General features: G+C 61.5%; 4 protein-coding genes across 4 annotated transcripts; all 4 read left to right on the top strand.

Annotated features, from left to right (window-relative positions):
* Positions 1-1,562: 1,562 nt before the first annotated feature.
* Positions 1,563-1,682, top strand: LINJ_21_1810 (hypothetical protein; the record flags this gene model as incomplete). The annotated part of the gene is made up of 1 exon (XM_001465413.1): positions 1,563-1,682. The coding sequence occupies one exon, from the start codon at positions 1,563-1,565 to the stop codon at positions 1,680-1,682; it is 120 nt and encodes a 39-aa protein (XP_001465450.1).
* A 1,784-nt stretch (positions 1,683-3,466) lies between these two features.
* LINJ_21_1800 (conserved hypothetical protein) lies at positions 3,467-5,101 on the top strand (the record flags this gene model as incomplete). Its single annotated transcript, XM_001465414.1, has 1 exon — positions 3,467-5,101. One exon carries the CDS (start codon positions 3,467-3,469, stop codon positions 5,099-5,101), a length of 1,635 nt encoding a protein of 544 aa, XP_001465451.1.
* A 1,331-nt stretch (positions 5,102-6,432) lies between these two features.
* LINJ_21_1790 (putative 40S ribosomal protein S11) lies at positions 6,433-6,858 on the top strand (the record flags this gene model as incomplete). Its single annotated transcript, XM_001465415.1, has 1 exon — positions 6,433-6,858. One exon carries the CDS (start codon positions 6,433-6,435, stop codon positions 6,856-6,858), a length of 426 nt encoding a protein of 141 aa, XP_001465452.1.
* Positions 6,859-7,963: 1,105 nt separating this feature from the next.
* On the top strand, positions 7,964-14,134 carry LINJ_21_1780 (conserved hypothetical protein; the record flags this gene model as incomplete). Its single annotated transcript, XM_001465416.1, has 1 exon — positions 7,964-14,134. One exon carries the CDS (start codon positions 7,964-7,966, stop codon positions 14,132-14,134), a length of 6,171 nt encoding a protein of 2,056 aa, XP_001465453.1.
* Between the last annotated feature and the right edge of the window lie 866 nt (positions 14,135-15,000).

Genomic DNA, 15,000 nt, shown 5'->3' with positions numbered 1-15,000 from the left:
TCGTCTTCCCTTCGCATGTCGGAGAGAAGCGCGAGCTGGGGTGTTGACGCTCTTTGTAAGTACCTGTTTTGTGATCTAAAAAGAAAAAGAAGAAACCTCATCCACCCGGCCGTCCCTCCCCCATCCCCATCCCCCGATCCTCGTCTGCCACACCCACCCACCTCCGATCCTCATCGTCCTCTCGTGACTTGGAGGTGGCGGCAGAGCGGAGAGACGAGGAGGCGTGGTGATCAGGGCGGGGTCGGATGGGGTAACGCAGAAAAGGTAAATTAGGAAGAGAGAAGGTTGTGAAGATATACGCAGCCATGCGTGTGCGTGTGTATATGGCTCTGTATATGCGTGCCTTGTAGGTGTTTCGATTCGAGGCAGGCACATAAAGGCGAGCGGGAGAAAGAAAGAGGAGCGAGACGCCATTGAGCAAGGTTGTGCTTCGGCCACACACACGCACACGGGCATGCAGACACAGACAGGCAGCGGACTTCTGTGGGTCGCGCGGACGGCGGGACGCGTAGAGGGGGGCGGAGAGCGGTAAGAATAGACCAGCAAAAGCGAAAAGGACGCGAGAGGTGTATCCACACACCCACACAGCCGATGCTTCATGCACACGGACTTGCCCGCACTCCGATGTGGTCGCGATGGAGGTGTTCGCTGGGCAGTGTAGTGTGTGCTGCTGATAAAGGAGAGGTGTGGAGTGGGAAGAGAGGCGAACGGTGGCGCTTGATTCTTTGTCTTCTGGTCAAGCCTCGGCATCGTCTGCGCCACCACCATATACACGATGGAGGCGGATGACTTTCACTGCCCACTTGTCGCGAAAGACAACGAAGGAACAAAGGAAGGGGAGAGTGCGCAGAAGATGGCGATACGATTCGCAGAGTCGGGCAGCGGGCGACGGGCGATCCAGTGTAGCGGGTCGCTTACCCCCTCCCTCCTCCCCTCTCCCTGCGCCTGCCACATCCATCGTACCTTTTGCCTTTGCCTTTTCCCTCGCCGCCCCTTCCCTCACTCCCTCTCCCCCAGTTCTCTGACCTCGCCAACCGCACGTGTTCGATTTCATTTTTTTTTGGTGTGTGTTTGTGTGCTCCCTCTTCCTCCCTCCCTCTTCCCTTCACGCTCTCGCTCGCTCGCTTGCGCCTAACCTACTCGCGCTGTCGGAGCGTGATTGGGTGACGCCGGCGGTCGCCTCCGCGTTCGTCTCTTTAGCCGCGTCGGCTTCGACTTTCTATTTTCTTCTCCCATATACGTTTCTGCCTAACATACGCCCATCATCGCGAAAAGAAGCATCAACAGACACGAGGCGGAGAGAGAAGGGAGAAAGTGATGCCCACGGCAGTCGATTGACGACAGTGAGCTGCCGTGCCTTGCGCATCTCGATCGAGGGTGACGCTGCCGCTGCTTTCTTCGCCTCCGTATTCCGCCCTCTGTCTGGTGTAGTCGCCGCTCCGCAGCGGCAGCGGCTTGTGCGCACACAGCGTGTGCATGCCCATCTTTTCGTGTGCGTGGGCGTGTCGGCGGCTTCGTTGTATTCGCTACGCAGCGGCTTGTCTACGCACCTACGCTCAGGTATGGATGCGTACGTGCGCGCGTTTTTCCAGGGGTGCGCGTGCGCTTCACTGATGTGGGCGCAAGCGTGTGGCTCGAGGGCGAAGCCTTGCATTGCGGTGAAAAGGGAGGGTCGCCCTTAGGCTTGCGTGTGTGTGTGTGTGTGAGTGAGTGTGGGTGGGGAAGGGGGGCCGACAGCTGCGATGCGTGATGCCACTCATCCCCTTCCCTCCCTGCCTTTGCGCTCGTTTTCCCATTGCGGCTCTGCGCGCCCTTCTCCTCCTCCTGTCTGGCGGTGGGCCGTTGTGCTTTCGGAGCCTCCCCGTCTCTCTCCGTCTTCCCCCACTAAGCGCCTCCGTCGTTCCGTGGTACCGACACACACGCAGAAAGAGAGAGCACGCGCGCGCGGCGGGCAGCGCGCCATCTCTGTGACGGCTTCTCCACTCTATCTCTGTGTGCTTGTGTAGGTGTCTGCAGATTGCTGGAGTGCAACAAGGCGAAGGCGCTCGTAGAAAGAGGGAGCTGGGCGGCGGTCACGTTAGCCTCTCCTCTGCTTAGCGAGACGGCGCACCGAACTGCCCCACCAAGCTTTCCGCTTCGCTGCCTGTTGTCGCTGCTAGTGCGACGGCAGTAGCACACAAACCGGCGATTGAGGTGACGGGCGTCGATGAGGAATGGGCGGAGAAACGAAAAACAGACAAAAGGAAGAGTATCTCAGCCTGGTAAGCGTGCCCGCCGCCACCGCCACTACCGTCACGCACAGTCTCCCTGCAAGGAACACAGGTGCCAAACTCAACCCTGCGGGGGGCCCCCCTCCCCTTCCGCCCCCTCCTTCCCCCGCTCCCGCTGTCGGCTCCCCCCTCGCCCCCTTCCCTGCCTCCCCCCTTCTCTCGGCCGCGCTCTGCTCTTCACCGTTGCAGGCGTAGGGAGGCGTAGCTGCGTACGTGTTCGCGATCTTTTCTTGAGTACCGCCCCCCCCACACACACAGGCATGTGTGGGACCCCACCTTACGCTTCCCCACCTGAAGATCAGCGGGTGCTCGCTCTTCATTCTTTCTCCCTCTCATTCACCGCATCTTCTCCTCGCCGTTCAACCTGTCTCTCTCTGCCTCTCTGTCCCATCCGCTCATTGAGCGCTGGCTCTCACCCCTTCGTGTTGTCCCCCCCCCCCGATTCCTGATGGCCGCACTCGCATGTACGTCACCTCAAGTCCCAACGGAAACCACCTGCGCACTTACACGCACACAGCGATACACCACCACTACTCTCCCCCAACATACCCGTCCTTATTGCTCAGACGTGTGCTACACGTCGAGAAAGAAGTATCGAGGCTGAAAGAGGTGTACCGACTAGAGAAGAGTGAGGGCACGCTACCAGTCTCGTTTCGCTCTGGGCCTGAATGTGAGCGTGGGCGCGCACCTGCCATCTTGCCGCATCGCCTCTCTGCGTGCACGTGCGGGACTTTTGCCCCTGCGCCCCCCACTCCCTCAACGCACTCTTCCCTCCCTTCGGCGCTTTCTTTACTCAATACAACATCACGGTAACCACGCGCAAGCGTGATCTTGTACGCCTCGTTTTCCTTTTTCTTTGTTGCTGTGCTTGGTCTTGTTGTGTCTGCGTCTCTTCACGACACGCGCACACTTAGATTCGTCTCCCTTCTCCCCCCTCTCTCGTTGTCTTCTGCTGGCGTGTGTGTGCGAGCGCGTTTGTTGCTGTGCCTGTATTCCGTCTCTTTCCTCACTGCCCTGGGGCCCGACCTCTGTCTGGCGTTACCGCGAGAGAGGGAGAAGGAGAGAGAGAGAGACGGAGAGAGGTTGCCTCCGACAGCGACAGCGGAAAAGCGTGAAGCAGGCTCCTACACGCACGCACCTGGGAAACTGACAAAAAACTCAAATAGCCCACCTTTTTGTTTCTGTGTTCAGGCGAGATGCACATCTACAGCAAAGACCAGCAGGCGTTTCACCTGCAGCGCACCCCGGCAGAGAAGTGGTGGTCGCGCGCGAACACGTTCATTGTGGTTGTGCAGCTGGCGTGCTTTCTCTCCGTCGTCATCCGCACCATCGCGGGCGCATCGAACTCGATGTCGAACAGCTTCTTCACCAACTCGGTTCTCTCGCTCAAGGCGCCGTACATTGTAGATGGCTGCGTGTACAACGTGACCCGGCGCCACGCCCTCTTCAACAATGTGCAGTACTCGCTGAGCAGAGATAACGTCGGCTACTTTGTGAGTCGTGCTGTGCTGAACATCCGCTACCTGATTGCCCTCGCCGCCGCGCACGTGGTCGTGAGTGCGACGAACCGACTGTGGTTCGAGACGAACACACACGAAATCCGTTATCACTTCGTGGTCTTCCGCAAGGACATGATTACGACCTGGGAGATCCTGCTGATGGTGCTTAGTTTTGTCGTGACTCTCGGTATTACGGAGGAAAACCGAATCATGACCGACTACATCACCCACTGCGCCGCCAACAGGTCCACCAGCGGCCACTTTTACAACTCGGTACAACCGTACACAGAGCTCATCGTGTCGTACATCATATCCATCTCTGCCACAGTGATCAACGGGGCGTTTGCGGTGTGGAACTTGTCGAAGAAGAACCCGCTCGACCTCATGCTGCGTGAGGCGAAGCGGCAGCAGGAAGAGTGGAGGCAGGCGATGGAGCAGTACTACGGGCTGGGCAACTCGGACGCCACCACCGCCGCGCAGTCACAGGAACACGCCGGCGGCACACAGCCACAGGTAATCTACGCCGACAACCGCGCCACCACCGTCAGCCCCAACGCAGACGCAGCAGCCGCGCTCCCTGTGAACGGCAACGAGTTAGTCAAGGCGGGTGAGGCAGACCCGCTACAGCGTCACCGCCACGGCCATCACCACTCCACTCGCAAGGGACTCGGCCACCGCTTAAGTGCCATCTCGTCATCGCTGCGGCGGCGCTCGCACTCCGAGGATGAAATGAAGCTGAACGCGCCACAGCCGCCGCTGCAGTTCACCCCGTTGCCTCCTCAAAAGCAAGCGCACCTCCAGCAGCAGCAGCCGCACTTTGGCCCGAGCGTCAGCCGCCCGCTAACGCCGACCTTGAACGAAGAGTATGACCAGGTGGAAATGCCAGAGGTGCGGCAGCAGGGAGTGGGTGAAGGTGCCCTCGGTGACCGTGTAGGACCTACGGCTGAGATGATGGGCGGCCCCGGCGCCGTTATAGAGTCCTCCAACTCCGGACGGTACGACTTGCACGAGGTTGATGACGACGAGGACGATGAGCGCGGTGCTGTCATGGAGGCTGACATCAAGAACAGCTCCCTGCGCGGTGGCCAGGCTTCCTATAGCATCGTAGGTGGTGCTGGCGGTGTGCCCGGCGGTCTTCGTGTCCGCGGCATGAGTGGCTCGGAAGCGTCGACAGCGCTTGTGGCTGCCCACCTCGCCACCACACCGCCACCACCGCCCGTGCACAGCGGTGATCGTCGGCAGCAGGCGCAGATGAGCCGAGGCCAGATGCTGGCACCGCCGTCTCCACTGCAGGGCGGGGCTGAGACGACAGACGACACAGTGCACCTGTAGTGTGGCCCGTAGGGGCAGAAGAGGAAAGGGTGGAAAGGTACGAGGAGAGGGGGGAGGGTGGCCGCGACATCAGCAGGGGATCGCACTCTGGGTAGGTGGCTTCGATAGATTTAGAGCATCGTTCATAGTGCCGATGCGTTAGAGTAAACTGCTTGACGATCGGGGTGTGCGTGTGCGTGCATGTGTCTGTGTGTGTGTTTGCTGTCCCGTCAAGGCGCTGCACTTGCTCCATGGATGGTTCCCGCCCTCCTCCTCCTCTTCCTTTCTTTTCTCTGCCTCGCGCTACGACTCCCTGTGGATTTGCGTATGCCCCGCTTGCTGGTCCTCGTATTTTTACCGGCAATCGCACGGTGCGGTGGATGATGGGCGCTTTCCAGTGTTGTGTTGTGCTGGTGTATGTGTGTATGCTTCGCAGCAACTCCCGGCCGCCTGCCGCGGCACGGTCGCAAAGGCCGTGATGCATCGCCGTGCATCCCTCTCCTCCTTCCGGATCAGCCCTCGAGCTTGCTTTATCGGTCTCTCTGAAGCGCGGTGCGTTGCGACGAGGCGTGAGCAACAGCCTTCCTCCGCCTCCTCTGGTGATGCTGTGCGCATGGCGATGGCGAGTGGCAGTCTCTGCCCCCCACCTTCTTGCTTGCCGTCTTCTTCATGACGTCCCACACCGTCGCCCTCACTGGCGGGCGCATGCCCATTGTGTCGTTGCATTCGACGGCGATCCGCGTGCAAGAAGACACACACACACACGAGGTGGAGGGCGAGCGAGGCACCTTCTGTGCCGTGTGCTGAAGTGCCTGCAAAGAAGGGGGAGATGCCCTCACTCCAACGCTCCTGAGTGCGCTTGCGGTCTGCGGGACACTGACGTATGCCGGGTGCGTCCGAAGAGGGCGGTGGTGGAGGGCGCTAGCAGGAAGGCGTGACGTGCAGGCGCGTCTTTCTGAGGACAGCAGTGCGTGCTGGGCGAGTTCAGTGCCGCATGCTCGGTTCTCTGTGTCGTGCGCGCCCCCTCCCCCTCTCTCGCCGCCTCCCCCCCCCCTGTCTCTCTTTCTCCAACAAAAGCTGTCTTCCTCGCGCCTCAATGTCTCGGTCGGGGTACCACTCTACGGCCTCTCCTTCCCTCCCCGCTCTCCGTGTTCGGTCTCCATCGACTCCACGAACGCGTACAAACACATGCGCACACGCTCTCTCGCTCTCAGGACGTTCTGAGCAACCCCTCTCTTCATCATCTAAAAGACACCATGCCCGTTGCGCCCCAGTACTACCACGCGCATGCGGTGGATGCCACCATTCAGCACGAGAAGGCGTACCAGCGCCAGACGGCGGTGAATGAGAACATGCACCGCCCAAGCCGCAAGCACGTCAACAAGTCCGGCCACATCCGCTATTCCAAGAAGATCGGTCTGGGCTTCAAGACCCCGGCGAAGGCGCTGAACGGCAAGTACATCGATCGCAAGTGCCCCTTCACGAGCAACGTGGTGATCCGCGGCCGCATCCTGCGCGGCGTTGTGCACTCCACCAAGATGCACCGCACCATCATCATCCGCCGCAACTACCTGCACTTCATCAAGAAGTACCAGCGTTACCAGAAGCGCCACAAGTCCCTGGCCGTGCACTGCAGCCCCGCCTTCGACCCGAAGCAAGGTGATGAGGTCGTCATTGGCCAGTGCCGCCCGCTGAGCAAGACGATCCGCTACAACGTCTTGGAGGTGGTGTCGAAGAGCTCTGCCGACAAGATGGGCAAGAAGTTCGCCAAGAACTAAGCAGAAGGTGCGCTGCTGCTTTTGCTGTTCATGTCGTGGCGCTCGCGTGGCGTGCATGGCGTACTTGGCATGTGCTTGCGTATCCATTCGCATAGCGCCATCACGGGTTCGTCGTCCATTTAGTCGCGCCCTCTCTCCCGCCCTGCGTGATTCCTTCCGTCTTTCTCTCGCTCTTCCTCTCCCTATCCCCCACACACACATACATATACACATAAATACCGAAACACGCGCATGCGCGCATCATTGCTCCATGCTGTCATGTCTCGTGTGTGTATGCGTGTGTGCGTTCCCTGCAGCATGGCGATAGTGGTGAGCGAGGGAGGGGGGCTAGTGATGGGTGATTAGTGGCGAGGGGGTGGGACAAGGTGGCAGGCCAAGGGAAGAGGGGGTGACGGCGTCTCTTCACTTTCTATCATTCTTTTCTGTACTTTCTCAGTTCAGCAACCCAATCAAAAGACTCAAGGCAGCGACGGCGAAAAGGTCGTTGCACTCCTCGCGTCTCCGCCTCCGCGGCACACGCGCACACAGCGCCACCGATATGACAGGCCTTGGCTGCGCGCGTGCGTGCGTATGCGTAGCGTCGGGCAGGGGGGCGAGGCTGGGAGCGCCGGCGGAGATGCTGGCGCAGGAAACGCGAAAGGCGTTGTTACTCCAGCCATGTCAGTGGGCGACGCACGCTCGCACCACTACCACCGGCTCCAAATCTCCCTCTTCGCCGGGCCCTCCACTATTGGAACGGCAAGCAGGCGGTGGCGGCGGCGGACGCGGCTCTATGCGCGGCATGAAGCATCTCCGGCGTCGTGGCATTAACTCCATCCACGCGCGTTGGGTGGTGCTCGGCTCTGTGGCAAGCCGTCATCCACTTCTTTGTCCCCCTTCCCCACCCTTGGCGGCGAGGGTGGCTCTCGGCCTCGCCCACCTCCACGGGCTGCGTTGGAACACATCTAATCGTGCCCGCGGCGCTGTATTCGTCTCCTTGCATTCTCGCACCCTCACTCTGCCCCCCCCTTCTTCGACGCGGTTTCGCGTTCCGCTTCTCTCGCGCTGTACGGCCCCGCCAAGGAGCCGGTGGTGGCGCGCTGCATAAAGAGGGACACACGTCTGTATGGGCGTGTGTGTGCCCCACATCCTTGTGTCTCCCTCCTTCGTCAGACACATAAAGGCACACATACACACACACACACACACACTTCGTAAGCTGGCTTTCCCCGCCTCTAATCAAGCACACATACACGCACTAAATTCTTTGCATGCCCTCGTTGTCCTCGCCACCAAAGCCGCTCCTCTCGTCATCTACACCTTCTCGGTCACGTGCGGTGATTTCAATTTTTTTTCTTTTTTCGTGCTTGCTTTGGATTTTGGTCCGTCTGTCGGTGCTTGTCTGTGCTTGTGGGCGTGTGCGTGTGCGTGTGATCTGCTGCCGCTTCTACTTCGCACGATGTGTGCGTGGCGTTTCTCGGCAGGCAGCAACCGGGGCGCCACTGGTGGCGGTCTTGGGGCCGGTGGCGCTTTCGGCGGTGCGGCACCAGGATCATCGACCCCTTTCTCGACGGGGCTCGGCGGTATTCAGGTGAGTAGCACTGCTGGCGCCCTTCTCCGACAGAACGCTGTCCCGAGAGCCGGCGGTAGCGACTTTGGCCGCATTGGAGATTCCGCCAACACCGCAAGTGCGCGCTTCCCACTCTCTGCCGACGCTGCGGCGGAAGCGCTGGCAGTGGTGGGTCAGCACAAAGGCGTTGTGCACCCATTGAGCGACGAAGATGACGCCGATGAGGACGATGTGTATGAAGAGAGCGAAGAGGGGTATAACAGTGACGACGATGGCCATGGCGGAGAGCGATCACTGCCTGCGAAAACGGCGGAGGCTGCCGCCTCGGCGTTCGTGAAGGGGACATCAAGAAGCTTCGGCCCCGTTGCGGGTGCCGGCGGAGATCTTAATAGCGGTGCCGAGGCGAAAGGCACCGGTGGCTCCGCTATCGCTGCCTCGAATGCGCAGCGCAGCGCGCTCATCGCCGCGAACCTCTCTCGGCAGCTCTTCAAGGCCAAGATGCCGGACAGTGCCGCCTCCGCCAAGGACCAGGATGAGCTGGACGAGGAGGACCTCGATCAGCTCTCCGCCGTCGATCGCGATTTCGTTATGAACACAAAGGACCTCTTTGACGACGTGGACGCAGAGCTGCTCGGCGAGGACTTCGTGCCGCACGAACACGTTGTTGGCATCATTGCCTCGGAAGCCACCGGCGGCGAGGCGTCGCCGGACGAGATTGACGACAACTTAGTAGACTACAAGGACCTCGAGGCTGAGATTAACGCGGACCTTGCTGACTACATTGACGCTCACCACCAGGAGTTCAACAACGCCATCTGCGACTTCTCCGAGATGGTTCTGGCCGTCTCCGGCAGCGACGACACACTGGCCCAGTTCAAGAAGGAGCTAGCAGACGCGATAGTCTCGCTAGAAAGTCATGCTGGAGAGCTCAAGGTGCTGCGGCTGCGTGCCGCCAAGTCATTGTTCATGGCCGACGCGTTGGAGCACATCCAGGAGGTGGTTCTCGCTGAAGCAGAGGTGAAGGGACTGTTGCAGAACCGGCACTATCTCGCGGCGGTGCAGACGCTGCAGGCGCAGGCGCGCCTACTCGCCAGCGATGAACTGAAAGGCGTACGCGCGGTGCAGACTCTCCGCGACACGCACAACGCTACCATCTCGACGCTGCACCACCTCATCATCGACGACCTGTTGGCATGCGTCTTTCGTCATGAGCGCCTCGTCGAGGCGGATGCGCAGTTGCTGCAGGAGATGCTCGATAGCAGCGAGCGCGACACGAAGGACACCAACGCGGCCGCCCCAAGCGTGCAGCACACCATTTATAAGTATTGGAAGATGGCTGGCGTTGGCACCCCCGGCAGTGGCCACCCAGACGACGACGAAGATGACGCTGGTGAGGTCGACCGAGATGGTGGCCTTGGCGCCGCGACACACAACGGCACCGCTGCCGCCTCAACGAAGACGGCGGGTGTGGGCGGGCCTGCCAGGAAGGATCGCACGCTCTCCGCAATCATCGAGACGCTGATCGACGACCCGACGGATGATCAGGTGTTCAGCAACTACCTGAAGTTTGTGCCCTTGTGCGTCAAAAGCCTAATGCTGCTGGGCAAGATAGACCACTGCCACGAAACGTTTTTCAGCCGCGCGACGCGCAGCATGGAGCGCTTTATCGCCCATTTTCTTTGCTTGTATGACGCGTGGCGACGCCGCACACGCAGCGGGGCGAGCCTCAGCTATGACGAGGCGGAGGCGGCCATTCGCGGCACGCACGTGCGCGCCCTCGACCTCGCCTGCGACCTCATTTCGTTCGATGAAGCCGTGGCCACCATCCAGGCGCGCGACCTGCGCTCCATGCTGGGCGCCCTCTTCACCGAGCTGGAAAAAATTCTGCGCAACGCGGCGTATCTGCAGAAGGTGGTCTTAGTGGCGCACTTCCCGTTTGTATCCCCGTTCGTTGTGCAGCCGGCCCCGTTTGTGCCGGAGGCGACGTCGCGCCAGTGGAACGTCATGGACGTTCCGCTGCGAAACAAGATGTGGCTGCACGACACCCTGACGACAGCGCTGGACTACGCGCAGAAGTGCGTGCGAGATGCACCGGCCCAGAGTGATAAGTCGTCGCCGCGCTCCTTTCCCGCCGGCGGTGGCGACAGCAACGCTGGTGATGCCATGGCGAAGTTCTTAGAGTTCTTCAACGCCGATGCCGTGTTGGCATCCCTGAAGGCCGAGGCAGAGGAGAAGGATGTCGCCGCAGCAGCAGCTGCTGCTGCGGCCACGACACCTGTGAATCTGAAGACGTCCGGCGGCGTCACGCCGAACACTGATACCGCGGCGAGCGACGCCTCCCCTTTCCTCGCGTTTGGCCGGAGCAAGCCCTGTCTCACACTGCAGAGCATTTTGAACCTTGTCGACAGCGCGTGCGCACAGACGCGCGCCATTTTCCCTGCTGCTGAGGCGGTGCTGCGCAAGCTGCAGCTGGCCATTTCTGCTGAGCTACGAGATGCCGTGCGGATGAAGTTGGTGGCCGAAGTGCAGGCGCTGCTGCAGGAGTGGGACCTGCAGGTGCTGTGGTCGCAACTGAACTACCACATCGAGTTTGTCTTCCACGTCATCTGCGACGCGAAGGAGTCGCAGGACGAGACCGACGACGCCGTCACACTGCTGCCCTTCCTGCGCCAGAAGAACTTGATCAGCCGCGTGCAGCGCACCGCCACCATCATGCTGGACTCTGACAAGCAGGGTGACGACACAACGACGCTGGACCGCCTTTTATCCACTTATGCCTCGGGCGGCCTGCTGCGCATGGTGGAGGAGACGGGCACCGTATCGTTCAGCTTGGTCGGCGCCGTGAAGAAGGCACAGGCAGACATGCGAAAGGCCCGCGAAAGACAGGCGAGCCAGTTTGACGTCATGCAGTGCGACAAGGCCAAGCTCATCGCGTTCACCGACAGCGGCCTGGGTGGCGGTGGCGTGGGCGGGGCCGGGGCACCGCTGGTGCTGCTGCACGCGAGCATGTTGCGCCGCTGGTTTGTCTTTACTGCGATGAACGCGCTGACCTGCTACGAGTGCGCAGCGCGGTTCTACAGCCGCAGCTGCGATCGCGTTCCCGAATTCCGGTTGCTGAGCGAGGAGGAGTGCGTCGTTGGATTCTTCAAGCGCTTCCTACGCGCCACGTACATTCCCACCCTGCACGCCTTCCATTCACAGCAGCTGCAGCTGCTACTCATGAGCATCGGCGACAGCGGTGGCACCAGCGCCGCAGGAGCCACACCGTCCGCCTCTCCTCCGCCCGCAGACGCGGGCAGCACTACGTCGCGCAGCGGCAAGGCGCCGGCGGCGATGAAGACCCTCAGCGGCGCTTGGCCGACAGTCGTCGTGGACGAGGTGCAGCACCCCATCCTTGCGTGTGTGCAGTACGTGGGGCAGGTGCTGGCGAAGGTGAGTGACGTGCGCCGCATCCTTCCAGATTCGCTGACGGGGGAGGTGGAGCAGAACACGTCGGAGGCTCTCATCATGGAGCTGGTGGTATTCCTAAAGAGACAGGTGGAGTGGCTCGGCCGCGGCACCCTCGCCCACCGACTGCTGGACAAGCCCTTCCAGGACGCTTTTTCCGGCATGCCCAATCGCAGGTGGGCTGCCCTGGTGGACGAGGAGAACATCTTAGACGCGCATAGGTACATTGACCAGGACCTCTACCGCTACTATGAGCTCAACAGCGACGAGCGGACGAGCGGGCACGAGTACAACAGGTCGACAGTGTCCGTGCTGGAGGCGATGCGCGTGCTAGAGACATCGTCTGCCGCATCCCCCGGAGATGGCGGCGACGCGGGTGCCGCGGAGGCTGAGCTAGATCAACATATTGGCCGGATGGAGCCTCGGGACATATGTGTGCGCGACGACAGTACCCTCGTCGCGTTCGCCCTTCTGTGCACCTCGGCCGAGTGGCTGTGCGACGTGCTGCTCCGCTACCTGTGGCCGAGCCGACGTAAGGCGCGCAACTACACGGACTGCTGCGTGCCGGGCTACTGCTTTGCTCACGAGATGCGCGTCAGCGACGCCACCTCCTTCGTGCTCGTGGACGGCGACTACACGGCGCAGCAGAAGGTCCGCCTGTCGGGGCACCTCGTGCGCCTCTGCTCACTTGCGCAGGTCGCACTCTTTCACCTGTCCGTCGAGGCGCGGTTTCTGGCGTTTCTCTTTCTGCCGCAGCTGCGCGACGTGTCGTACGACGTGGTGGCCGTGTCAAGCGCCGCCGACATGTTCGTCCAGGCTTACGCGCGGCGCGTGCACAACTTCTACGCGATCCTTCGCCAGCACCTCCACGCGAAGAAGATCAAGTACACGTGCCTGACAGCTGGCAAACCAGCAAGCGAGTTAATCTTGATGGAGCTGGCCCACCTCCGCGACAAGGCCATCTCGCAGGCTGGTCTCGTGCGACTGCGAACGGACCTCCTGGTTATGCAGACCACGCTGCAGCTGGTGCTCCCGACCGACAGCGACGTGCGGCTGGCGGTGTCGCGCTTTTTCCTCCGGCCGGTGCTGTTTCTGCGGTACATCTTCAACAAGGACGTGGTCAATGAGATCGTGTCCAGCTTGGACTACCTTAACTTCTCCACGAAAGAGGTGGAGGTGCTGATCCGGCTTGTCTTCCGGCAAGTCTCCGGCGCCAACGACGACACACTGGCGGTCCAGCAGATCCAGTTCTTCTACCAGAAGCTCAAGACGATTCGAAATTTGTGTTATGCAGGCAACAGAACTGGCGGCGGCAGCAGCGTTGTCAGCGAACCTTTACTACTACCTGATGGTGGTGGCTCATCGGTCGGCGCCATCGGTGGTGGCGGGCTGCCGCCATTCGTGCCGCTCTCCACAAACGCGGCTGCCGTGGCCGCCGCCGCGCTGGACGGCGGGGACGATTACCACAGCGGCGCCTTCAGCTACGACGACGGCGGCTCCGACGCGTCGGACTCGCAGCCGCCACCGCTACCGCTCTCGTCCGCCACCCGAAGTCGTCAGTCCGCCGCTGGCTGCCTCGCCGCGTCGCCGAGCATTTTGGCCCCTCCAAAATCGGTGCCAGTGTCAACGTCTGCCTCTGCCGCCGCGGCCCCAGTCAGCACTCGGCCCGCGGCCTCCAGCGAAGAGGACGAGGAAGATGAAGAGTCCGAAGAGGACGAAGAAACGCCAGAGGCGTCGACGACGCTGCAACCCGATCGTCAGCGGCCGCAGCGCCCCATCCCTCGAGGTACTGATGGGGCTTGCTCATCCATGTCTGCTGCTGCTCCTGCTGGTGCAGAGGCGACAGCGCTCGGCAGTCGTCTCGCACGCCGTGTAGACCCCACCTCGCTCCCAGATACGCCATGCCTGCATTCGAGCAGCGCCGCTGCGGCGAAGCCAGCGCTGGCGCGACCCGTCGTCCCACCCCTTGCCACAACCCCTTTTAAAGGGGCCCCTTCAAAAGCACCCGCACCAGCCGCCAAGACCGGCGCTGTAAAGGTGGAGGCGTCCAGCGAGGAGAACGAGGACGACGAGGAGTACGAGTACGAGGAAGAGGAGACCTCCGAGTACGAAGAGGAGGACGAGGAGGACGAGGAGGAGGAAGATGAGGCAGCGCCAGCCCCAGCTCCTACGGACAGGAGGCCGCCGCATCCTGGGCTTCACCCTGCCGGATCTCCGACCAACGGAGCTGCCGCTGCGATTAGGCGACCATCTGCGTCGTCCGCCTTCGCTCCCAAATGAGAAGACAAGGGGGAGGGGCAGATGCGCTACCCGTGGCCGATCTGCGCTCTCACGAAATTCCTTTTGCCTTTTGGCTTTGAGTGCATCGCGTGCTGGTGGTGCACTTGGCGCAACATGCACTATAGAGCGGATGTCCGGGCTGCTGCAAGCCCTCCCACAGCCTGTCTCCGTCTGTCTTTGTGTGCGGTTGCACTGCAGCCCCTCATCGCCTATGATCCCCCCTCTCTCCCCGCATGTATGTATACGTGTGCTGCGTGCCGTCGCCTCGTGAGATGCTGTCGGCGCGGAGGGGGTGGGCTCTGATACGCGATGATGATCCGGTTGCTGCCTCATCCCCTCCCCATTTTTGCTTTCCTTTGCTGCTGCTCACCTCATCGTTTCGTTGTGTTCTTTGCCCCACCCCCTCCCCCACTTTCAACTCTCTGCGTGTGTGAGGACGGCAGTCCGGCAGCCCCTACCTAACCTTTCCCAATGCTGAGCCACTCCTGGTGGTGGTGGCAGGGCCCGGCGCCCGCAACGCAGGGAAGTTAGAGCGACCGGCGACAGCGCACACGCCTGTGCCGTCCATGTGATAGGCAGAGTGCCACGGCTACTCAAAGGTATCCCACCCCCCGGCCCTCACGCTGCTTCCTGGTGTGGGGCACCTGAGTGCCACACGGAGAGGGACGCACCAGGGGTGGCGACAGGCATGACAGAAGCGGCTGTGAGGCGACCTGCGCAGCGAGGGGGGTGAGTGTGCAGAGAGAGAGGCGGAGACTGTGCTGAGATGATCGAGTCGGCGCATTCCTGCTCCGTGCGTGTGTGTGTGTGTGCAGCTGCCATCGCGCCACGCGGGTTGGGGCGTGTGTGACTTTGGGGTTGGGGGA

The sequence above is a fragment of the Leishmania infantum genome, chromosome 21 (genome assembly GCF_000002875.2).
Source record: "Leishmania infantum JPCM5 genome chromosome 21".
NCBI classification, from domain to species: Eukaryota; Euglenozoa; class Kinetoplastea; order Trypanosomatida; family Trypanosomatidae; genus Leishmania; species Leishmania infantum.
Note: the sequence above shows the minus strand (reverse complement) of the source record. Positions and strands in the feature narration are given on the sequence as shown.